This window comes from Pinus tabuliformis, chromosome 9 (assembly GCF_031772625.1).
Source record: "Pinus tabuliformis cultivar Carrire ecotype Pingquan chromosome 9, CPIR1, whole genome shotgun sequence".
In the NCBI taxonomy this organism is placed as follows: Eukaryota; Viridiplantae; Streptophyta; class Pinopsida; order Pinales; family Pinaceae; genus Pinus; species Pinus tabuliformis.
In genome coordinates this window covers 1233594342-1233620105 of record NC_142307.1, presented here as the reverse complement: position 1 = coordinate 1233620105, position 25764 = coordinate 1233594342, and the positions used below count along the sequence as shown (strand labels likewise).

Below are 25764 nucleotides of genomic sequence, written 5' to 3'. Positions count from 1 at the left end.
GGAATAATCCAAGGGTAATAGCAGCCCTTAATTGGGGTATTTTGTGGTAGTGACATTAAAAACCTCCCCTAGCCTGCTACCCTTACCTCTTGCTTTTGCTGCATTTTTTCCATTTTTTTACAAGAATAATCCAAGGGTAATAGCAGCCCTTAATTGGGGTATTTTGTGGCAGTGACATCAAGAAGACGAAGGGGTATTACAACAGTTAGAATAAGACTTTTGTGAGAGGTTTTCAGTCACATTATTTGGCATCATTTTACACAGTGACAACAACAGGATCCAAGGGCATCACAACAGTTTAAAAGAGACATATTTTCAGAGGTATTACAACAATCAAACAAGGATCCATTTGTCACCGTTATGACAAATTTCTGAAAGTGAATTTTCTGAGTTTGAAGGGTTTCTGAGCGTTTAAATCCAAGGGTGAGTTCAGCATTGGTCTTCAAGGCATTAAGCCTTCTAGGTTCTATTTCTAAACTCATTTATCTCTCTAAACTCCAAACAGTAAACACACTAATAATTATAAATCTGGAAATTACTGAATACATTTTTGAATTAATCCTAACTCAGAAATAAATCCTAATTGTCTAGGCATTTAATCTATGATATATTGAAATAATTTTCTGAAGTTAAAGAGGGTTGATCTAAATTTGAAATCACTGATATAACTGAAGATTAATATTCAGAAATTTATTTGTTCTGCTCTTTCATAAGAACGCTGATCTGAAAATTATATTTGGGCAATTGGTTGTGTGTCTCACAATTTTCCTCTAAAAATTAATTGTCTAATTGTCAGAGATAATTGAGAAAAAAAAAAAAATTCACTTTGAGCTACTAAAGATAATGAATAGCCTTGTGATCTAGCTTACTATTGGGCATTATATTGTGATATTTCAAATTTAATGTTCCGAGTGCATTTACTGTGATATTTTTGTTGAGTTGAATGTTTTAAGAAGTTTATCTTTCAGTCATTGTCTTGTGAAGTGAATATTTATTTTGGCAATAAAGGCTTTGGCATATAACTAAAAAATAAATCGTGATATAAGCGCTTTCAATCCTTGATCTAACTTCATTTCACTTCATCTTCTAATCATCTCGTGCACTTGCATATTAAATTAGTCTTGCATAATTAAAATTTACTTCCAAGCATAAGTTTAGTTGATAGAAAGATAGGTACCCATCCATCTTTGCTTGAAAAACATGGTTTTAATAGTACTTAAAACAGTGACATTGTAGTCGTCAGAGCCACAACTCTTTGCAGCGCCAGAGGCACCGGGGATGTTATATTTTTAGGAGAGGTATAGTTAATCACACCTTAGTGTACTTCACCTTATCATCTGTCTACCACTTACTACAAAATCAGACTCAATATAGAAAGGAACGAAAGGTTAAAACTTAGATAGGCATTTAACTAAAATTAACCAAGATTCTTGCATCTCACATTAGTTTTAGGATTTGCATTTCATATAAGATAGTTATTCATCCAAGCAGTAGTTGCTCATCAATTACTTGGTCCTAAATTTCCTAGCAAGATAGTTGACTCCATAAGGCACTGGTATCAATCGTCTAAATCTAATCGAATCCTATAAGTCTTGCTAAATCTAAAACAAGTACTTGGTTGCTTAACTGTGTCTCCTGAACTGGTTGGTTCCCAACTAGTTCTCCTTCATTCCATTTCCGTAGGGTCTACCCCTTTTAGTTTGCTATTGGAAGACAGCTTAAACGGAAAGATTGAGAATCAAGGTGATAGCTGCCGATCTGAGCTGTTGTCGCTATGCCTAGACATTCTGTGCGACAACAAGGACCACAGACAAGCATAGTGGTATATATATATATATATATATATATACCTACAACTTAATCCACTAAGGTTAAATCATGAATGTGATTATTACAATTTCAGCTATGTAAATGAATGTTTTGTTTTATATTTTCCATATTTTTTTATTTTTTCTCTTAGTTTCTTTTCACATTGTCGTTTCTCGTTTCTGGTAACATAGGTATACAGGCAGACTGCTATTTAAACAGTTTTAACAGCCTTTATTTTAAGACAATATAATTCAACTTGAGGAAGTGACCTTCCAAGAAAGAAAATATAAAATAGATGAAATATCAAATATATTCATCAGTGAATGCTAAGGATCCTCAAATTGATCTTATCAACAATACACAAAATACCTCCTCATTTCTTTAATAAGTGTGGCATATTTTGCAAGTATAAACTAAAACAAAACTGATACAGCAGATTATTTCAGAAATTGAACAACAAGTAGACAAAATTACCTTCTGCTCTCCTTTCTATTTTTATGGGCACTTTTTCCAATTAGAAGCCTGTTGCCATCAGGCCTATTATTTTCTGGATGTCCTGTAGCCTGACCATAAGTACGTCCAGTATTAGCAAATTTCAAAGGAACTACTGGTGTAATATAAGCCTTTCCTGGAAAATGACGCATTTCTCTTGGTAGTTTTGCAATGTCTGGTAACCAGTGTGCAACATATTTTCCATCGGGATCATAACTTTTTGCCTGTCAAATAAATACCTTCTTAGGAATCTGCTGAAGAACTTTTAAATCTTTTTGCATGGGCCATGCATGATCATTTATTCATTATACATAGAAGTGGAAGCACAAAAAACATTTCCAAAAAAGCAAGTACACAGACCTGTTTTGGGATACTAAAGTATCTGTCCTCCCTTGGATCATTGCCAACACCTGTTTATTACAAGAAGCAAGAATGGAACATTGGATCAATTGAAGCCAACTTGTGCTTCTTAAAGGGATGGCCAACATTTAATTAAATTACTCATGCATTACAATCTACTAACCAGTGAGTGGCACCAACATGGTATGTCTTAGTTTAAAATGACTCTTTTAAGTACACTTTCTGAATCACATGGTATGTCTCGGTTTGGAATTGACTCTTTTTTAAGTACAGTTTCTGAATTAATTGCCACTTATCCATCAACTTAGTGCATATTGCAAAGGAAAATAGATTTAGAAATAATATCCTAACTACCAAAAAAACTGCAGAGGGAAAGAAAGACCTTGCCTGCACCATATGTCCAATTCCCATAGTTTGAGCATGGATCATAATCTAGCAAGCATGTCTCAAACCATTCTGCACCCATCCTCCAGTCCAAACCCATATCCCGCACCAAAAATGAACAAACAATCTGTGTATTTCCATATAACCTCTTACAGATTAAGAATTTGAGGTGTTTTCTCCAAAACCCTACACTGTCTTTTAAACTTTGACAGTAAATTTTTATCATTCGTGTTTACAAACCATAAGCATAGCTATTTGGCTCCCATTTATAGCCATTTGAAAATTTGTAGTTAAGAATGCACATCCATTGTCAAATAAATGATCTTGCAACTATGAACAGTACATACTTGACGCCCTCTGTTTGACATAAAGCCAGTGGCAGACAATTCCTTCATATTAGCGTCAATAAGAGGGTACCTGAGAACAACATAGAAAGCTTCAACACTGCAAGTTGAATAAAAAATTGCATTCGATTTTTAGAAACAAAAGGATCTAGAACATAACAGCATGATATGAACAGGGAAAAATGAGACATTTCTTCTAAGTATAGACTCACCCTGTTTGTCCATCTCGCCAAAGTTGAAATAGTGTTGGATCTTGGCTCCACTGAATTTCCTTGATCCTTCTCGGCCCCCCTGATACATTATTTATATTCGTCAGCTTTCTCCAGACATTTGATCAGCTAAAATATTAGAAGAGTTCAAACTGTTTATTTTCATAACTGTTAAAAAAAAATCCAATTTGCATAGTCGGCAGAAAGTTTTTGGCATAAATATATATCAACAGGAATAAATATTTGGCTTCATCTCTCCTCAGGTTTAAATAAACATTGTGAACAGCACATTTTATGGTTGTTCACGTAGTTAGCTAATCCATCGTACACATATAATGAATGATAAATTTTCCTATGGCTTTCAAAATGCACAGAAGGCAGTTATGGTATTGAGAAATAAACGTTATGCTTGGAAATGGAATGGAACCTTTGCACATAAGTCCAACTGTTATGAAAGAGCCTACGCTTCCATACAAAATACCCTCCATTTGTGTAACTGCTAAAAGAAAATTTGTTGTGGACTGGTCTCCCTTCTCCTTCAACACAATTTTTACATAGACAAATGAAGGGATGTTAATATGCAACGCAACCTAATAAAATTCTAAAGGTAAATGTTGATGCATTCATCCTGCTAGATACTTCAAGCGAGCAGATAAAGTGTGACCATTGGCAAACCTCCCATGTGGTCAGACTCACATCCTCAACGCCATTTAGTATTCATTGCCATTCTTAGTGCAATTGAAACTCACATGGTCCTTAGCTCACTAACGTATAGCTTCCACACCTTGTCATCCCTATCATCATGTATAATACAGTAAAAGAATCCTCAAGGGTGTTAAAGACTTGATATTTGGTAATCTATTAAAAGGTACTTTACCCCAGCACCCCAACAAATAATGGAAATGTACACGGATCATAATGCAAATGACATCGTCAAAATAATTTTCTCAAAGTCTCATCTAATTATGTATTTATTACAAGTGGGAAGAAAATGTATGTATGCTTATACATTTATTAACGAATGAGGAATGATTCTCAAAATAAAGAATATTGTGTGGAAGGGCACGAAATAATAGATATCATAGAACAAGACCATTGAACAGATGTAAGGAGTGCTGTCAAATTTTGATTGTGTGGTTGTTTATATTATCATTGGAAATTGACTACGGATGGATAGTGACACTCAAGTTTTCTGACAAGGGTTTGATTTCCTTGAAGATATGAATCTATGATAGATTCATAAAGATTGTCAATAGTTCAACATTTTTGGCATCAACAAGTACTTTTGAATGTGTTCCATATGTGTTCAAACCTACACTGTGAGGGAGTGTCCCTCTGCCCCCTCATGCTTCACTCTTTAATTGCTCTCCTTGAGGGAGCATTCAAGGAACACCCTTACGAGTGTGCTCCCTGAACACTCCCTTTTGGAAGCAAATATCAAAGTACACTTTCTGACTCCTAAACATCACTCCTTGCATTTGCAGGGCTAGAGCTACCAAAATGCTCACAGGGGCTAATAAGTCGCTCATTGACTACTCCATGAGCAATTCTGCATGCCTAGGAAAAATTGATATTTTTTTCTTGTTTGTGGGAAGTTGGAACCAAGCCAGTGTTCCAAAAGATTGTTTAAGGCATGGCTAGGGTTCCTTGATAGATTGCATATTCACTCACTCCATTTCTTTCATTCTATTTCTCAACTGACTCATTTCACTCGTCTTTGCTAGGGTTTTCAATGGGCTTCTTGCTAGTTGTTGAGGAGCATATTGGTGAGAGCTTCAAAAGGATATTGAAGGTTTCCATTTGTGAGATCTTTGAAGGGATATTGAAGGTTACCATAGTTATTGTCAACGTCCAGTGGAGCGCTGAAGAGTTAGGCTCTAAAGTTCGTTCTTGTTTGTTTTAAAAAAATCTCCCATGTTGTAAAATAGTATTTTTATGTTGAAAATTGAATATTCCCTTCTCCTAATCTTACCCATTTCTCCTCCTCCATCATTCTATTGTAGATAACAATAAATTCTAAAGAAGCATGGTGGGTATGTGATTTATCCTTTTGGTTCCATTTTTGGTTATGATGTTGGTGTTGGGAAACCGAAATACCAGTGATGAGGAGGAAAAACTAGAAGTAGTGGCACATATATGGGGTGTCCAAGGACCTTACCATGACCCCTTACAAGACAATATTATGGACTTTCCCTGCACTAGTAGAAAGTCATGGAATATTGTCATTGTACACATGTTATCCTTGGTGGTATCCTTATGGTTTTATCTAACCCTTGGCCAACAAAGGGGGGAGGTAGCACTCATGTAGGATGACATGGCACGATCAGTTAGTCATGTCCTTTCACTCTTGTCTACATATTAGATGGGTTGGTCATTGTAGTTGCAAAATCTAGCAAGCATAGTGCAAAGCCCCACTAGGCTAATCTAAACCTCATGGCAACAAGAGACCGACCACCACTGTCACCTCAATGGCCTTTCTCCAATAGTTTAGTGGTAAAGTAAAACCATGAGGGAGGATTCCCTATAGAGAGATTCACCTAAAGGATATTTAACAAAAGGGTTTAAGGTGATGAAAGGTCTAATGATTGGGATAAGATACTGGTGGAGCCAAGAAGTCTAAGATATGCTTTACCAAAGTTCAAGTACTCTATCCTTAGAACACTTAAAAAGATTAGCAAGTTGTTATAACTTAGGGTTTGATAAATATTCAATGGTATGACATGTCATGTCATATAATAGCTATAATAAATAGCCTTACAAATGTATATGAACAAAGTAACAAGGCTATTAATTAGGCATACAAGGTTTAGGGTATGCAATTGAGTTTTTATGGCTGAAACATCCATAAAACAAAAATAGAAAGATGACGTCAGATCTAGTATTACGGTTTTATTGTGTAATTAATGCTAGATTTTTCATTTTTCCAATTATTAAGTACAACCCTATTAAAAGGGCAATAACACATCAAATAAAATTACAACTTAGCACAATTTCAAGGAAAACGCTAGCCCTAGATACCTAGAATTTAGGGAGATAAGAGAGAGAAAATAGTTATAGAGTGAAGATTGATCAACACCTACTAGACTAGTGCCTTGCTCTAAATGGGTAATGGAGTCTTTTAGGGAAAATTGAATAAGACAGCCTTGATGAAGAGGGTGAGAGGGAAAGAGCCTATTCTTACAAACCCTAATGACTTCCTTAGATGGGAGATTTTAAGTTCAAGAGATGCACATTCAAAGTTCTCTTTAAGGATTCAAGGAAAACAATTTCGCATAGCATAAGGAATCAAGATTTCAAGATAAATATTGCATTTTAAACATGGCACACATAGAAACCCTAATTCACATAAGATAGCATGCAAAATTCAAAAGATAAACAATAAACCTACAAAATTTCCATAATAATATCTTCAATCACTCACAAAGAAACCTCAAAGAAAAATCCTCCTCCAAATACAAATTTTCACTACAAATCTTCATTGGGACCAAGTACAAGAGAAGACGAGTTGGTGCACACTTCTAGAGAAGAAAAAGTGTGATGAATGATGATGATGAAAATGAAAAGTGACTCCCCTCTATATGAGGGTAACCAAGTCATTTTTTCATAATTTTACAAGCAAAGCCCTAAAACAAGTTTACTTGAGTGTTCAACTAAGTCAAATGTCACAACCCAACCTTGACAAATATTTTAAAAATAGAAAAATGCCAAAATAACCAACACATGTGGGAGAAAAATGGTCTCCACCATGACATCATCCCCTCCAAAATAGGAAATGATGCATTAAATAAGTGAGGCAATGGTCCAAAGGTGCTCCTCACTTCAAGAAAATTTCAAAGTGCATGGGTGCATCTCCAAAAGGCACCTCCTCCACCATGACTTCATCCAAATTAAGGCCCACGTCACCATCTCCATAAATGCAAGGACGACATGGTATCCCTTAGGGGAAGAGTTTGCATCAAATAGGGATGTGCTACCCCTCCCAAGTCATCTCAATGAAAACCATCGTCATCTGAGATCTAGTACAAGGCATCGTCCATCAAATAGGGGCAAGGCTAGCTTGGGGATATCCTAGGTCCATCTGGGCACATCATCAAATAGGGTCAAGGCTAGCTTGGGGATATCCGAGGTCCATTTGGGCACATCATCAAATAGTCCAATGCCCAAGCTTTCAAGCAAAGAATTTTAGTAGTTGGAGGCTCATCAAAAAGTGTAGAAGCATGCAGAAGCTACTCAAGGCCCAACGCTCATCTTTGGAGGGGCAACATTGGGGCCACTAAGTCATGTCTAATCTCAAAATGAGGTAGGGAACCCCTTGGAAGTTGTTGAATAGGAGTCAATCTATCTCTCAAGGGATCTTTGTTGCATGTATAATATCACCAAAATAAAACCTCACAAGATCAAGTGAGATCAACTTCATTAAGGACATAGAGCCATTAAAGCATCATAATGGACCGTATCTAATATTAGGGGCACATAAATACTTCACACAAAACTCACCTTCAAATGTCCAACAAGATCAAGACCTGTAAACAAGTTACTTCACTTATGTTAGGTATGATTAGGTAAACAACCCTATTAGGCGTTTCCAACTACCAAAGGTAATGGCATGTTCAAGTTTGACCCATCGATCCATAGTTGTCTATAATATGGTGGTCATGGAGAGGGAGAGACTTTAAGGAAGATGCCACAACCATGAGACTAGCTAATGGGCATCCAACATCCAGAGTGTAATGATGTAAGGAGGGAGTAATCGTGGTGGCATGAGTTACCCCTTTCGTCAGCCTTCTTTCTTCCACCCCTTTGGTGTGCCTTTTTCTTTAATGATTTATCTTTATTTAGTGCATAACTTGTTAGTTTTTGTAGCATCGGATGTGTTCTAGACACGAAATTTAGGGGAGAGGCTAGAATACATGAGATCTCCAAAATCCAGAACTCGTTTATGAAATTCCACCTAGAAGTGTCTTAATTAGATTATTAACAATTTTTTTAATATTTCCTAAGTCTAAACTTAGGGAATATGGTTAATTAATTAGTATTAATTGAGATAAGGTGAGAATCGTCTAGAAACTCACATGGAGCGTTCCAGAGATGCGCCATTGATTAAGTTTTAATCTTGGCTATTGGTGATCCAACTATGGGTTATAAGAGGAGGTCGAAGTGGTGATGGAGAATACACCAATGTAGATACTCAGTTGCCCACTGAGTTCGATTTTCTCAGTAGCAATAGTTCAGCAGAGAAGATAGAGCTAGAGGGTGAGTAGTAGCATTCTGGGAGGAAGGTTTCCCATCCCCGGAAGAGGCAAAGGAAGGAAGGCCAAAATTCTCATAGGGCCAACGTAAGTTCTACATACACAGTGATGCAGGAGCTCATCACAGAGGCTGGGGAGGTAATTTCAGAGGCAGAAAATAGCTGTGGGGTGAGAGAAAAATCCTCACTAGATTTCTCTAGTATTTTCCTCAAATTAGATCGCCACTTGGGCATGTAAATTATTGTACTTAGAATTGCTGCTAAAGAATAATAATAAAACCCTCATATGTTGCATCGGTTTTCCCGCATTGGGTTTTTCCGAGGATAATTGTCCAAAAATAACCGTGTCAAAATTCTTGTGTGTGTGCTAGAATTTCTCAGTTTCCAGTATTTTATTTTGTACAGTATTTTTATGGTGAAAATTGAAATTGTGATTTTATTCGTTGTTTGTCGTAGCAAATAAACTGCATAATTAAATTTTCAGTTAGAAGAATAATTTCCTATTGTTGCAATAGATAAAAAATTCACATGATATCATAGCACAGTTGATCAGCCGGAAAGCTTAGAAGCGAAAAGAAGGAATTTCGCTGCTCAATGTGGGTAGCAGGCCAAAATTCCCAAGGGGCAGCACAATGTTTTTGCCAAGAGGCCGAATTGCTTGAGGAAGACCGAATTTTTATGAGAGGGGCAGAAAAATTCGATCCTTCCAGAGAAAGTGATTCCAGAGGCAAAGGGAGCAGCTTAGATTTTTTCGTTGACCAGATCTCTCGCTGGATGCAGAGGGTTTTTGCAGCAGTTCGCTAGAGCAGAGCCAACGTCGGGGTGGAAAAGAGGAATAGCACACTATAAATTCTTCAGCATAACCATGGACAAAAGTAACATTCAGGAGACTTCAGATTTGTCTTCCAGATTGGAGGACGAATTTGCTTGCTTATCAAGATCAGCTTCACAAGGTGTCTGGTATATAGACAATGGGGCATCAACTCACATGACAGGGGTTAGAGAATATTTCTCTAGCTACAAGGAGGAGTAGATGGACTTCCAGATTACCATGGGAAACAAAACGAAATGTACTCCAGTGGGGAGAAGTACCATAGATTTTTAGAGAGAGTCAAGAGCAAGCACCAACGCTATAAATGTATTGAATGTGTCAGGATTGGGCATGAACTTGATTTCAGTATCCCAATTACAGGATAAGGGGTATGATATTCAATGCGTAGGGAAGAAAGTGTTTGTCAAACACCTGCACTGGAAAAAGCTAAGACAGATTGGAGTTTAAAGTAACAGATTGTTCCCGTTACAGATTGATTCTCCAATGACACTAATAGGCAATGATAGTAGTAGTGGGAAGGAGTTGAATGAGTTATGGCATAGGAGAATGGGACACCTACACCATGTTGCATTCAAGATGTTCAAAGAAATAGTAATAGGGGTTCCAGAACTTGGCACAGAACACGATGATGTGTGCAGAGGATGCATACATGGGAACTATGCTAACGCAACATTTCCAAGAAGTGAAAGCAAAGTTGATGGCGTGTTAGGACTCATATTTTCAGACATTTGTGGCCCGATCTCCACTAGAGCTCTCAACGGTGCCGAATATTTCATCACCTTTATTGATGACCATTCCAGGAAAACCTGGATCTACTTCTTGAAGACCAAAGATGAGGTCTTCGATCGTTTCAGAGTATTTAAAGCTCTCGTGGGGAATGCGACAGGGAAGACGATCAAGGTGCTTCACTCAGATAATGGTGGAGAATATATTGATAAAGAATTCACAGATTTATGTGCGAAGGAAGGCATCAAGAGAGAATGGACAACTCCATATAATCCATAATAGAATCGTGTAGCGGAGCAGAAAAACAGAACCATTGTTGGAGCTGCAAAGACTATGTTATATGACCAGGATCTACCCAAATTTCTATGGGCAAAGGCATGTAACACGACAATATATATTCAGAACAGGACTCCTCATAGAGCATTTGGGAAGAAAATGCTAGAAGGAGTCTGCACAGGGAAGAAACTAGAAGTTAGCCACTTCAGAATTTTTGGCAGCGTTTCTTATTGCCACGTGCGGGATGATAAACGTACCAAACTAGATCAGACTACATAGAAGGGGTTCTTCGTTGGGTACAACGAAACCTCAAAGGCATAGGAAATCTACACTCCTAGCAATAGGAAGAATGTAGTAAGGTGAGACGTGAATTTCATGGAGGACCGAGCATTTAGGAGATCTCGTGAGATGCCTGTAGGTGATTAGAATTTGTCAGTAGAGCTCCTTTGGTCCAGCAGCAGGGGCAACCAGTGGGACATGTAGGAGGACAATCACAAGGATCGAGTACTATGACCAATACCAGTATTTCCTCAGGTGCAAGAAATTTGAGGAGTTCTCAGCAGATGGAGCCATAGAGGTAGGGTGAGGAGGAGATGGCTAAACCTCCCACGACTAGTGGTTGAGCCAGTAGAGAGGTTCGTCAGACATTGAGAGATGCAGAGGAGTTTATTGGAACTCCTAAGACGAACAAAAGACAGCACAGACAACCTGACAGATACCAAGCATTGGTAGCTCATGTTGCAGAACCTTCCATCTTTCAGGAGGCCGCACAACATCAGATATGGGTAGATGCCATGGTAGAAGATGTTGATCTAAAGAAGATTTGAGGTTGTCATTGATGCCAACCCAAACAACACCAAGGGATATCGTGATCTTGCAAGGAATTTTGACTTGACAACTTACTCTATTTTGAGTCAAGGATCTTCTAGATGGATTCTACTTGTCGAGTTGTTTCCGTTGATATATGGCATGCCAAGTAATTGTTCACGGTTTGAGAGATATTCATGTTTGAAGTTAGTAACCCCAGTTAGTGGGCTAAAACCCTATGGGGTTGTGGCATGGCACTCATAATTGGTTTTGATCATTGAATAGTCAATAATTAATAATTTTTTAAGCTCCTAAAATCCCTCCAACATTCTCTATAGAAGCCCCTCTCAACTCTATAAAAAGAAATCTCATATATCCTCCAAATGTAGTGATCGTGGAATTTCTGCTATAACTTCATTTCTACGAAGTCTTAGATTCTGACATTAAAACCAATTTGATTCGCAATCTTGATGAACATCGTGACTGAATTTCAGATCTTGGTTCGCTATATTTTCAGAGATATGATCTGTGGAAGTTAGGGTTTTTGCAGGCTACCGAATTTCATCTCAAAGAAGTGACCTTGGGAAAATCATCATAACTCTCTCTCAGAGAAGAGGATTGGAATTCTGTAAAAAGTGGCGGACAGTGCACGAACTGTAGTTTTCTGTGTATCAATTTCAGAGCCAAAGGAGGAAACAGTGACACGTGGCACGTCGTACAAGTTTGCTCTACTGAACTAGTCCATAATTAGGTCATTGTGAGATATTGGGCATAACTTTGTCTTGAAGAGTCCAAATCAGGTCAGACCTATGGCATTGGAAAGAAGACTCAGAGGGCTTCTACAGGACCGAATATCACATGTTGGGGATCTGAAATCGCAGAGATACATCAGATTAAATATCGTGCTCCTAGAAGGCAAGAAAAACTAGATCAAGTGTTGTCAAGGGGTGCAAAGGACCAGACTTTCTAGGGCAGCAAAGAGCAAGGTGCAGCAAAATGATGCAGCAAAGGTAAGCTACAGGTAAGTATATTCTATATATGCATGTTCATCTCTTAATTGCATTAGTTTCTTTGTATTCTAATTTGTTGTTTTTGTTTAGCACTAACATATGTTCTGCAGGATGAGGTAAGTTTTGCTATTATCATGTCATGGGTATTTCTTTGAAGACTTTTTGCAGGTATTATATATTCATCAAGAGAAGACTCAATGCATAATCTAATGTTCTGAAGAGTGAGAAAGGGTAGCATGACAAGAGCAACAATCAAGGTGCAGAATAGCAGCAAGAAGTTCACCACATGAAGTCTTCAAGTGGGAAGCACTGCATACAATCATTGTATAAAGTCATTGTAAAAGCATCATTGTAAAAGTTGTACAAGTGTCTATCTGCCAAGAGTTGAAGAGGCAGTGTCGGGAGGTCTAGGATCATCATTAGGTGGTTGTGTCATAGTTGGGGTTATGGTCTAGTGTGTCTTCTTCTTCTACATCATTCTATATCATTGTAAAGTGGACCATTTTCCCTGGTACGAGAGTCCATTCTTCTTTTATTATTCTATAGGGTGGTAGGGTGGTTCTAGGTTGGTGCATGAAATCACCAACAGGTTCAAGCCTGTGAAAACTTCAGGGTGACAGAGTGGTGCTAGGGTGAGTTGTAGCTCATTGGTTGTTGGGGCATCCGTTCAGTTGACTACTGAAGAATCTCGGGTGTTGGAACGTCCATCCAGTGGGAGCTGGAGAACAATGTTTTTCTAGATTCTAGCAAGTTGGAGCTTTCCTTTCAATTGGAGTTGAAGATTAAAGAATTATTAGAAAAGCGTTCGGTGGTTTTTGACCCGGAGGGGGTTTTCCACCTAAAATTTTTGTGCCTCCTGTGTTCTTTTATTTACTGTTGTTACTACATAAACATTGATAATAATTGAAGATTAACTAATGCTCTGAAAAGATTTAAAAGTGCTAATTGCTAAGGAATACTAATTCACCCCCCCCCCCCCCCCAGTATTTTCCAACAATTGGTATCAAAGCTTGGTTCCTTCAATAGCAGTTTAACAACTGGAAGGATATCATGGAGCATACCAAGAATGGTGTACCTCTGTTCAATGAAAATAATTATGCACTCTGGAAAGGAAGAATGGAGGTCTATCTCTTGGCGCAAGGTTACGAAGTATGGGACACTGTTCAAAATGGCTTTACACCAACCGCGGATGAACAAGGTAAGAAGAATTTGGTAAATGATGCAAAAGCAAAGAATATTATTATCAATGGACTTATTGAATCTGCTTATCATAACGTGTTGGGTTGTAAAACTGCCAAAAATGTATGGGACAACCTTGAGAATATATATGCAAGTGACTCAAATGTCAAAGAAGCAAAGCTTCAAATCTACAGAGCAAAATTTGAGCAACTTAGAATGAAAGAAGATGACAACATTGCTGCATACTTCCAACACGTTGATGAAATAACCAACACTCTGGAAGGATTGGGAGAGCCTGTTGACGAGAAGACTATTATACGAAAGATTCTTAGAATGTTACCAGGAAGATTCAACCCAAAGGTATCAGTGTTAGAATACAGTGCAAATCTGGACAAACTCAGCAAAGAGGAATTACATGGAGTTCTCATAGCATATGAAATGAGACTTGATGAAGAGGAGGGTACTTCGCATCTAGAAACCGTGTTCGCTACATCTAAGAAAACCAATAAAACACATATTTCATTAAATTTGGAATTAAATAGTGTATCTAGAATTTCAAAATAACTTAAAAAAAGCAATTTTAGTGATGCCCTGGTAATAAAAATTTTCCAATTTTAATGAAATATGTGTTATAAGGACAAACAACCTTCAAAGACAAAGACCTGCACTTGCACTTGCAAGTGAGAAGAAAAGGAAGATGATGAAGGTGGTTTTTCAGATGGAGAATATGCTTACTTTATGAGAAAACTAAAAATTGGTAAGGGAAAATTCAAAGGTAAACTTCCATTGATGTGTTTCGGTTGTGGCGAGGTTGGGCATTTCGCAACAAAATATCCGAACAGAAGTGATGGAAACTCAAAAGGAAAGAAAGGCTTTAAGAAATTCAACAAGCAAGGCAAGAAGAAAGGATTCAAAAGGAACTTTCTCTCTAAAGAAGATAGCTCATCATCCGATGAAGACAGTGACAGTGAAGAAGAAGCCAATGAGAGAGTATTGTTTATGGCCAAGCACAATAAACAAGAGGTATCAAACAACGAAGAAGGGTTGACCATAGAAGAATTTTCTAAGGAGGCAATCAAGCTTATAAAAGAGCTCAAGGCTAAGAAGATCCGTTCCAATACTCTTGAAGAACAAGTTCAAGGTCTCAAAATTGAAGTTGAAGAACACAAATGTATTGAAGAGTCACTTCAAAAGAAATTGGAAGAAAGCAACCGAGAAAGAGAAGCATTATAAGCCAAAGTAGTCTCGCTGCGTAAGGAAGTGAAGAAGGGAAAAATTGTCCAAAACTATGCCAACAGCTCAAGGGCGTTGGAAGAAATCATCAACAATCAACGATCTTACAACGACAGAACTGGCCTCGGTTACAAAGAAGAAGAAGTAGGACCTTCTACAACAAAATACAATGAACCTATGAGATATGATAGGCATGTAGACTTCATTGGACAAGATTCGCAAGAACAGCCTTGGAAGACAATTCCCCGACAAAGATTTCCATCCAGGTACCAACATATTTTTCATGGCTATTGTTATTCATGTGGAAAATTTGGTCATAAAGTTGTAGAATGTCGCACGTACCCTAGGAACCAATACAATTCCAGGAGATCTATCAAATATGAACCTCCCAGGGCTCAACGAAACATCAATAGATTTGAACATTTAAGAAGTAATATTGAATGTTACAAATGTCGAAACTTTGGACACATAGCTAGAGACTGCAAACTTGAAAATCCTCCAGAAGAATCTTCGAAGCCACAAAACGAACAACATGGAAGAAGAAGAACACTGATAATTGTGCTCTCGCTCTCAAGGCTCAAAACAACAAAGATGTGTGGTATGTTGATAGCGGTTGCTCAACGCATATGACTGGAGATAGAAAGAAATTTGTATCTCTGAAAGAGAAGAAGGATGGAACCGTGTCCTTTGGAAATGATGGATCTTCAAATGTTATAGGATCAGGTACCATCAGTCTCGGAAGCAAAGATGCTCTAGCCAAGAATGTTCTATTGGTTGAAAACATGAATCACAATCTGCTCAGTGTTGGACAAATGTGTGATCAAGGACACACAATGCTATTCAACTCCACAAAATGTGAAATCAGGAAAGGCAAGTATGGTAAAATTGTGGCTACAGCAAGTTGAGCTCCAAACGACATATATGTTCTGGATGAAGCAACTAAAGCATGTCTACTAGCTAAAGAAGATGAAAGCTGGTTATGGCACAAACGAATGGGTCACATAAACTTTGACAATCTTATCAGGATAAGAAAAAAGGAAGCAGTATGAGAAATGCCGAAAATCTCAAAACCTTCCAACACACTATGTGAGGCCTGTCGGCACGACAAGCAGACAAAATTTGGATTTAAAACAAAAGAACACTTTGCATCACATCCATTGGAATTGATACATACTGATCTATGTGGTCCTATGGGAACAAAAGGCTTAGATGGAGAATTATATTTCATGTTAATGATAGATGACTATACCAGGATGACAGCTGTTAGTTTCCTAAAGAAAAAATCTGAAGCATTTGAGTGCTTTAAGATCTACAAGGAGTTGGTCGAAAATGAAATTGATTTAAAAATAGTGTCTAATATCAAATAATGGCAGAGAATTCACTTCCAAATTATTTCAGCAATACTGTGATGAAAATGGAATAAAAAGACAATTTTCAACAGCACGAACACCTCAACAAAATGGAGTTGCTGAAAGAAAGAATAGAACCGTACAGGAAATGGGTAGAACAATGCTGAAGGACTCAAAATTGGATGAAAAATTCTGGGTTCAAGCAATTGATATGGCAGTCTTCATTATCAATAGAAGTCTTCTCAGAAATAATTGCAATAAGACCCCATATGAATTATGGAAAGGAAAACCGGCTAATGTAAAATATTTTAGAATCTTCGGAAGCAAATGTTATATCAAAAGAGAAGATCAAAAGTTGGGTAAGTTTGAATCGCGTGTTGATGAAGGTATCTTTGTTGGTTACTCATGCAAAAGAAAGACCTATAAATGCTATAATCTAAGACGAAAATAGATAGTGGAGAGCATAAGTGTTACATTTGACGAAGATAGTGTTCTAACGAATAATGATGAGGATCTAGAATCTTTGAAACTTGAGACAAAGGCTGAAAAAGGTACAGAGAAAATTCTAGAACAAGAAGCAACTGTCAACCAAGAAGAAGTAAATAATGATCAACAAGATATACAGGAACAACAACAACAAGCTCCTCCAAAGAGAACAAAAGAATTGATTCAAAAGAACCATCCATCAAATCAAATCATTGGTGACATAAATGAAGGAATTGGAACAAGGTAAGGTCGACAACTTCGTTCATCACAAAAAGCTCACATTGGCTTTCTAGCAACCTTTGAGCCTAGTAGTTTTGAGGAAGCCAGCCAGAATGAACATTGGGTGGCAGCTATGAATGAAGAATTGGATCAAATCGAGAAGAATAACATCTAGGAATTAGTTCCACGACCAAAAGATAAAAATGTCATTGGGACTAAATGGGTCTTCAGGAACAAATTGAATGAAGATGGACAAGTTACCAGAAACAAAGCAAGATTGGTTTGCAAAGGCTATGCACAAGTGGAAGGAACTGATTTCGATGAAACATTTGCACCAATTGCCAAAATGGAAGCCATCTGGATGTTTATCGCTTATGCATGTTCAAGAAAAATAAAAGTCTACCAAATGGATGTTAAGTCAGCATTTCTGAATGGAAAATTAGAAGAAGAAGTTTACATCGAACAACCTGAAGGTTTTCTACTATCAGAAAAAAAAAGACTATGTTTGCAAGTTAAAGAAGACTTTGTATGGTCTCAAGCAGGCTCCTAGAGCAGAGTATGCTCGTCTTGATGGATATCTACGTCAATAAGGGTTCAAGAAAGGTATTGCTAATAGCAATATTTACGTACAAATAGATAAAGATAATTTAACAATCGTTGAGGTATATCTGGATGATATAATCTTTGGTAGCAATGATGATCGACTAAGTAAGAACTTTGCTACAAAGATGCAAACTGAGTTTGAGATGTCTTTACATGGTGAGTTGACATACTTCTTAGGGCTTCAAATATTTCAGCAAGAGAAAGGAATATTTATATGTCAAGCCAAGTACATCAAGGAAATGCTCAAGAAATTCAAAATGGAAGATTGCAAACCCGTCCTTACTCCGACGGTAACATGTTGCAAATTGAGCATCGACGAATCATCTAAGGATGTGGATCAGAGATTGTACAGATCTATGATTGGTAGTCTTCTATATGTAACAGCCTCCCGACCAGATGTTATGCAAGCAGTTGGACAAGTAGCAAGATTCCAAGCAGCACCAAAAGAATCACATATTATTGCCGTCAAAAGAATTCTTCGATATCTAAAGGGCACAATAGAATATGGCTTGTGGTATCCCAAGGGAAAAAATCTCATTATTCAAGCCTTTACAGATGCAGATTGGGCAGGAAGCATTGATGATCGTAAGAGTACTAGTGGAGCAACATTCTATCTAGGTGGTTGTCTCATATCATGGTTGAGCAAAAAGAAAACCTCAATCTCATTATCTACAGTAGAAGCAGAATACATTGCAGCGGCAGCTTGTTGTACTCAAGTACTTTGGATGAAACAAACTTTGCAAGATCTTCAAGTACAATTCAGTGAGCCTATTCCCATCTTCTGCGATAACACCAGTGTCATCAACATCTCCAAGAATCTTGTCATGCATTCAAAAACAAAACACATTCTGATAAAATATCATTTTGTTAGAGAACAAGTTGCTGAAGAATATCAAACTTAAATATGTTGGTACAAAAGAACAAATCATTGATTTCTTCACTAAACCATTACCTCGTGAAGCATTTGAATATCTTCGCCAGAAGCTTGGGATTCTCCCAAGTTCTCATTAGATTTTCCTTATTCAGAACATAAAGGAGGAGTGGAAGTGTGTACTAATCCGCAGGATGGTTGTGTGTCAGCGGGAGTTACCCTTTGCCATTGATGTCAAAGGGTGAGAGAAGGCAATAGGAAGAGGTGCCTTTTTCGCAGGGGGAGTACTTGTGTTGCCATCAATGCCAAAGGGGGAGATTGTTGATCTAAAGATGATCTAAGGTTGTCATTGATGTCAACCCAAGCAGCATCAGGAGCTACCCTGATCTTGCAAGGTATTTTGACTTGACAACTTCTCTATTTTGAATCAAGGATCTTCTAGATGGATTCTACTCATCGAGATGTTTCTGTTGATATATGGCACGCCAAATAATTCTTCACGGTTTGAGAGATATTCATGTTTGAAGTTACTAACCCTAATTAGTGGGCTAAAACCCTATGGGGTTGTGGCATGGCACTGATAATTGGTTTTGGTCATTGAATAGTCAATAATTAATAATTTTTTAAGCTCCTAAAATCCCTCCAACATTCTTTATAGAAGCCCCTCTCAACTCTATAAAAAGAAATCTCATATATCCTCCAAAAGTAGTGATCGTGGCATTTTCGCTATAACTTCATTTCTGCGAAGTCTTAGATTCTGAAATTAAAACCCATTTGATTTGCAATCCTGATGAATGTCGTGACCAAATTTTAGATCTTGGTTCGCTATATTTTCGGATATATGATCTGTGGAAGTTAGGGTTTTTGCAGGCTGCCGAATTTCATCTCAAAGAAGTGACCTTGGGAAAATCATCATAACTCTCTCTCAGAGAAGAGAATTGGAATTCTGTAAGAAGTGGCAGGCAGTGCACGAACTGTAGTTTTCTGTGTATCAATTTCAAAGTCGAATGAGGAAACAGTGACATGTGGCACGTCGTACAAGTTTGCTCTACTGAACTAGTCCATAATTAGGTCATTGTGAGAGATTGGGCATAACTTTGCCTTGAAGAGTCCAAATCAGGTTAGACCTGTGGCATTGGAAAGAAGACTCAGAGGGCTTCTACAAGATCGAAGATCACATGTTGGGGATCTGAAATCGCAGAGATACATCAGATTAAATATCATGCTCCTAGAAGGCAAGAAAAACTAGATCAAGTGTTGTCAAGGGGTGCAAAGGACCAGACTTTCTAGGGCAGCAAAGAGCAAGGTGCAGCAAAATGATGCAGCAAAGGTAAGCTACAGGTAAGTATCTTCTGTATATGCATGTTCATCTCTTAATTGCATTAGTTCTTTGTATTCTAATTTGTTGTTTTTGTTTAGCACTGACATATGTTCTGCAGGATGAGGTAAGTTTTGCTATTATCATGTCATGGGTATTTCTTTGAAGACTTTTTTGCAGGTATTATATATTAATCAAGAGAAGACTTAATGCATAATCTAATGTTCTGAAGAGTTAGAAGGGGTAGCATGACAAAAGCAGCAATCAAGGTGCAAAACAGCAGCAAGAAGTTCACCACATGAAGTCTTCAAGTGGGAAGCACTGCATACAATCATTGTAAAAGTATCATTGTATATAGTCATTGTAAAAGCATCACTGTAAAAGTTGTACAAGTGTCTATCTGTCAAGAGTTGAAGAGGCAGTGTCGGGAGGTCTAGGATCATCGTTAGGTGGTTGTGTCATAGTTGGAGTTATGGTCTAGTGTGTCTTCTTCTTCTACATCATTCTATATCATTGTAAAGTGGACCATTTATTCTATAGGGTGGTAGGGTGGTGCCAAGCTGGTGCATGAAGTCACCAACAGGTTCAAGCCTGTGAAAACTTCAGTGTGGCAGGGTGGTGCTAGGGTGAGTTGTAGCTCATTGGGTGTTGGGCCATCCATTCAGTTGACTACTGAAGAATCTCGGGCGTTGGAGCGTCCATCTAGTGGGAGCTGGAGAAAAATGCTTTTCTAGATTCTAGCAAGTTGGAGATTTCTTTTCAATTGGAGTTGAAGATTAAAGAATTATTAGAAAAGCGTTCGGTGGTTTTTGACCCGGAGGGGGTTTTCGCCCTAAAATTTTTGTGCCTCCTGCGTTCTTTTATTTACTGTTGTTACTGCGATAATAATTGAAGATTAACTAATGCTTTGAAAAGATTTAAAAGTGCTAATTGCTAAGGAATACTGATTCACCCCCTCCTCTCAGTTTTTTTCAACAGAAGATTATAGCTATATCATGACGAATGATGTTTGAGAGGTAGTGCCAAGGCCGAAAGGCAGATCAGTTGTAGGTTTTAGATGGATCTACAAGATCAAATATACTACAAACGGCAGTGTGGAGAAATATAAGGTTAGGTTTGTGGAAAGGGGTGTGCACAGAAAGAAGGGATAAATTATGAGGAGACCTTCACCCCAGTTTCCAAATACACTTCTATCCGTTCAGTTATATCCCTAACAACTCAAATGGGATGGCAAATTCACTAGATGGACGTCAAGAGGAAGAAGTGTACATAGAACAATCAGAGGGCTTCAAGACACATGAGAGGCACATTCATGTGTGCAAACTAAAGAAAGCTTTATATGGACTCAAGCAGGCTCCCAAGGCATGGTATGGTAGGATTGGCAGCGACTTGCAGCAGATGGGATTCATTAAGAGTGACAGACCCCAACCTTTACTATTTGATGCTAGAGGGTGAGCCACTCATTCTATTTTTGTATGTGGACGATCTCTTTTTGATAGGATCATCAGGGCTCATAGAGGACTGCAAGAGGAACCTCGCAGTAGAGTTCGACATGAAGGATTTGGGGTTGACGCATTATTTCCTAGAACTGGAAGTATGGTAGAAGAATGGAGAGATCTTCCTTGGAAAAGGAAGATATGCTAAAAATATTCTGAAGAGGTTTAGAATGCAAGATTGTAAACCCATGTATACGCCCATGATCACCAACTGGAAGAAGATAGATGCATCAGATGACAAGGATGTCAAGCCCACCTTGTATAGATAGCTTATTGGATCTTTCATGTATCCAGTCAATACAAAGCCAACTATTTGCTTTGCAGTCAATACCCTTAGTCAGTTCATGGTAGAGCCGAAGAGGGTACATTGGGCAGCAACGAGGCAAATTCTGAGGTATGTGTGTGGCACAGTTGAGTATGGGTTAAGATATACCCAAGGAGATGATGTCAGATTATGTGGATTCACAGATGCAGATTGGGCAGGCAGTTCAGTGGACAGGAAAAGTACCTCTGGGTACTGCTTCAGTGTTGGATCAGGAATGGTTACTTGGTATAGTAGGAAGCAGAAGTCAATAACACTGAGCTCTGTAGAAGCAGTGTATATGTCAACAAGCATAACTACATGTGAAGCTATATGGCTTCGGAAGCTGCTAGTGAGCTTGTTCAGGCAGAGGATGGAGACAACCAATGTCTACTATGATAATCAGAGTTGCATAAAGCTCTCTAAGAATCCAGTGTTTCATGACAAGTCGAAACACATAGATATTCGATGTCATTTCATCAAAGATTGTGTACAACGTGGAGCAGTCCAACTACAGTATGTTCCCATAGAAGTGCAAGTTGCAAATATACTCACAAAAGCTCTAGGAAGAGCTAAGTTCGTCTATTTCAGAGAACATATGGGTATGGTGGAGAACCCATTTAAGTAGCAGAGGCAAATTACCTTGGATGATTCTCAGTTGCAGCAACAACAAATGAGAGGGAGTTGCAGTGCAGATGCAGTGTTGATGGCAGTACAGCAGGGTAAGCAGCAGCACATATGCAGCGTATATCAGAGTTGCGTAGTGGTTGATGGGCAGCAGCGTGACAAGAGATGATGCAGAAACAGGGTGTGCAGCATTAAAACACTTTCCTCACTCAGAGGGAGTGTTGGTTTTTGTAGCATCGAATGTGTTATAGCCACGAAATTTGGTGGAGAGGCTAGAATACATGAGATCTCCAAAACCCAGAAATTGTTTCTAGAAATTCAGCCTAGAAGTGTCTCAATTAGATTATTAACTGTTTTTTAAATATTTCTTAAGTCTAAACTTAGGGAATATCGTTAATTGATCAATATTAATTGAGATAAGGTGAGAATCATCTAGAAACTCACACAGATCGATCCAGAGATGATCCTAGCCATTCATTAAGTTTTAATCTTGGTCGTTGGTGATCCAACTATGGATTATAAGAGGAGGTCGATGTGGTGATAGAGAATACCCCAGTGTAGATACTTAGTTGCCCAAGCAGTTCAATTTTCTCAGTAGCAATAGCTTAGCAAAGAAGATAGAGCCAGAGGGTGAGTAGCAGGTGGAAGATGAGGGAAACAACATTCTGGGAGGAAGGTTTCCAATCCCTGGAAGAGGCAAAGGAAGTAAGGCCGAAATTCTCATAGGACCAGTGTAAGCTCTACGCAACGGGTGACGCAGGAGCTCTGTGCAGAGGCTGGGGAGGTAAATTCGGAGGCAGAAAATAGTTGTGGGGTGAGAGAGAATTCCTTACTAGATTTTGCCAATATTTTCCTCAAATTAGATTGCCGATTGGGCATGTAAATTATTGTACTCAAAATTGCTGCTAAAGAATAATAATAAAACCCTCATCTGCTGCATTGGTTTTCCTGAATTGGGTTTTTCTGGGGACAATTGTCCAATAATAACTATATCAAAATTCTTGTGTGTGTGTGCTAGAATTTCTCAGTTTCTAGTATTTTATTTTCCGCAGTATTTTTATGGTGAAAATTGCAGTTGTGATTTTATTTGTTGTTTGCTGTAGCAAATAAACTGCATAATTAAATTTTCAGTTAGAAGAATAATTTCCAGTTGTTGCAATAGATAAAAATTTCACATAACTTAGGAGACTAAGCTTGCTTTATGTTTTTCCAATACCCATTCAAGTTGTAGTAGTTTCTCACTCATCGAGTTGGGACATTCAAGAGTTTCTTTACCTAGATAACTCATTGAATGATTGAGGCAGGGTTGCGGGGGAGTGCCCCCCCACGAATCTGCTCCCAATTCACGCTCCTCTAGGGAGCTAGTAGGGAGCGCACTCCCGAAATCGCTCCTGAGGGGGGAGCGATTTCGGGAGCCCGCACCCTTTAAAAAAATTTCGCTCACTGGTTTTGAGGGAGCAATTAGAGGAGTGGTCCGGAGAAATCGCTCCTTGACCGCTCCCCCTCTTAAAAAAGCACTCCCGTCACCACCGAAAAAGGTCGCATGACCGAGAGAGGGAGGCGATGGCCGACGGACGAAGAGACAGAGGAAAGAGACGGAAGGGGAGGGGGAAAAGGTTAAAAAGACCCTCTCCCCTCCCATTATTCACCCATTTGTCTAAGTTGGAGAGAGCAAGAGAGAGGATCTTGGAGAGAGCATGAGAGAGGAGCTTGGAGGAGTTTGAGGAGCTTGCGGGGGAGATTGGAGGTTGGGATTGAAGGCCAAAGAGGTAGGATCTACACTCTAATCTAGAATTTTTGTTTTTTTATGTTCATTACTAAATAAATAAATAAAAATCTCTTTTTCCCATTCCTCCATTTTTTTACAGACTCAAAACTTCAAACATCATGGCTATATGGCTTGAGATTTTCTTCTTGTTGGTTGCTTTTTTGGTTATTATGGTGTTGGAGAGTAGAAGGAGGGTTGATCATGATGAAGAAGAGGATGAAGAAGTGGGTTATAGTGGATTTGATGAAAACCCTCGAGAGGAGTACCTTGGTGAGGAGGAAGAGAGTGGACATGATGAGGCTCAAAAAACTAAACAAGACCAAACCCCATTGTGTAAATATGTCACTAGGACTGAAGCAGGGAAAGGGGGTGGAACCACTAAATTTACATGCAACCATTGCAACAAAACTTACACAAGTTCATACATCTATGCCAGAAGACACCTCTGTGGGAAGAGGCCATGGGATGGAGATAAACCAATAGGAATCAAAGCTTGTGTAAGTGTGTCAGCAATAGATAGAGACAAATACACAAAGGAAGAGGAGGAAGCCCAATACAAATCTAAAAAATCAAACGGTTTCTTTGAACATAGCTCACAATCACATGCACAAAGAACCTCTTTAGTGTCCTCCCATGGCAGTGGATATGGAGGCACAGGAACAAACATCTCTTCAAGGCGTAGAACCATATCAGATTTCCTTGATGAATGGTGTAGGAATGATGTGGATTAAAAAATTTACCGGTTTCTCTATGCATGTGGGATACCATTCAATGTTCTTCGCTCACCTTATTGGCATGAAATGGTTTCTGCCATAAATGATGCCCCCAAAGGATACAAGAGCTCTAGGTATGACAAGGCTAGAACCGTTGAACTTGATCATGAAAAAGAAAAAATATCACATTCCTTGAGTAGAATGACAAATTCTTGCACTGAGCATGGAGTGTCAATTGTATCTGATAGATGGACAAATGTAAAAGGCAAGCCATTGATAAGTGTTCTTATTGTGTCTATTAGTGGTGCCATCTTCCTTTCAACATATGATTACTCAGAGAAGTTCAAGACTGACATCAACATTGCAGAACCATTACTTGAAATAATTAAACGTATTGGGCCATACAATGTCATCCAAGTCAGCACTGATAATGTTGCTAATTGTAAGGTAGTGGGAGCAATTATTGAGGATAAATAGCCCAACATATTTTGGTCTGGGTGTTTGGTTCACACAATGAACCTTTTGATGCATGATATTATTAAGAACAAAAACCAACAATATAAATGGATTGGTGATTTGTACAAGATAGGCAAACAAATGATATTTTTTTTTACAAATCATAGCAATACCCATGGGCTTTTCTACAATCACTCAAGATTGGAGTTGTTGAAGATTTCGAAGACTAGATTTGATAGCTATTACCTCACCTTCAGGCGCCTTTCGAAGGTAAGAGAGTCATTGGATAACACAGTATTAGGTCCACTATGGTAGGTATTAAAGGACAGGGCTACAAATGCAACTGACAAGCAAGGTTTTGAACAGGTGGATGAGACCGCTCTTGATGGTCTGTTTTGGGCACATGTGAGGCAAGTATTGCAATTCACCAAGCCCATTTATAGCATGATTCATTTTGCAGATACAGATAAACCAGTGATTGGGGAGGTGTATGAGCAGATGGGTACCATCTTGGGGCAAATAAAAGATATTGTTCAGGAAGATGATCCCAACTTGTATACACTGATTCACAATTGTGTGTGTACACAGTGGAATAAACTTAATCTTCCACAAATGCCTTGGCATATATACTTATGCCAAAATACTACT

At 38.4% G+C, this 25764-nt stretch overlaps 1 protein-coding gene across 2 annotated transcripts in view; it reads right to left on the bottom strand.

Annotated features, from left to right (window-relative positions):
- Positions 1–2017: 2017 nt before the first annotated feature.
- The window catches only part of CRY3 (cryptochrome 3), a 371088-nt gene continuing 347341 nt past the window's right edge, over positions 2018–25764 (bottom strand). The window contains exons 9-13 of one of the 2 annotated variants that reach the window (XM_089438101.1): positions 3602–3680; positions 3393–3462; positions 3049–3172; positions 2662–2711; positions 2018–2525 (exon numbers count right to left, since the gene is read on the bottom strand). In XM_089438101.1, coding sequence (XP_089294227.1) covers positions 2280–2525; positions 2662–2711; positions 3049–3172; positions 3393–3462; positions 3602–3680 — 569 coding nt within the window. In that variant the 3' untranslated portion in view covers positions 2018–2279. Of the gene's footprint in view, positions 2526–2661; positions 2712–3043; positions 3173–3392; positions 3463–3601; positions 3681–25764 lie in introns of both variants that reach the window. The other variant, XM_089438102.1, reaches the window with a different exon arrangement.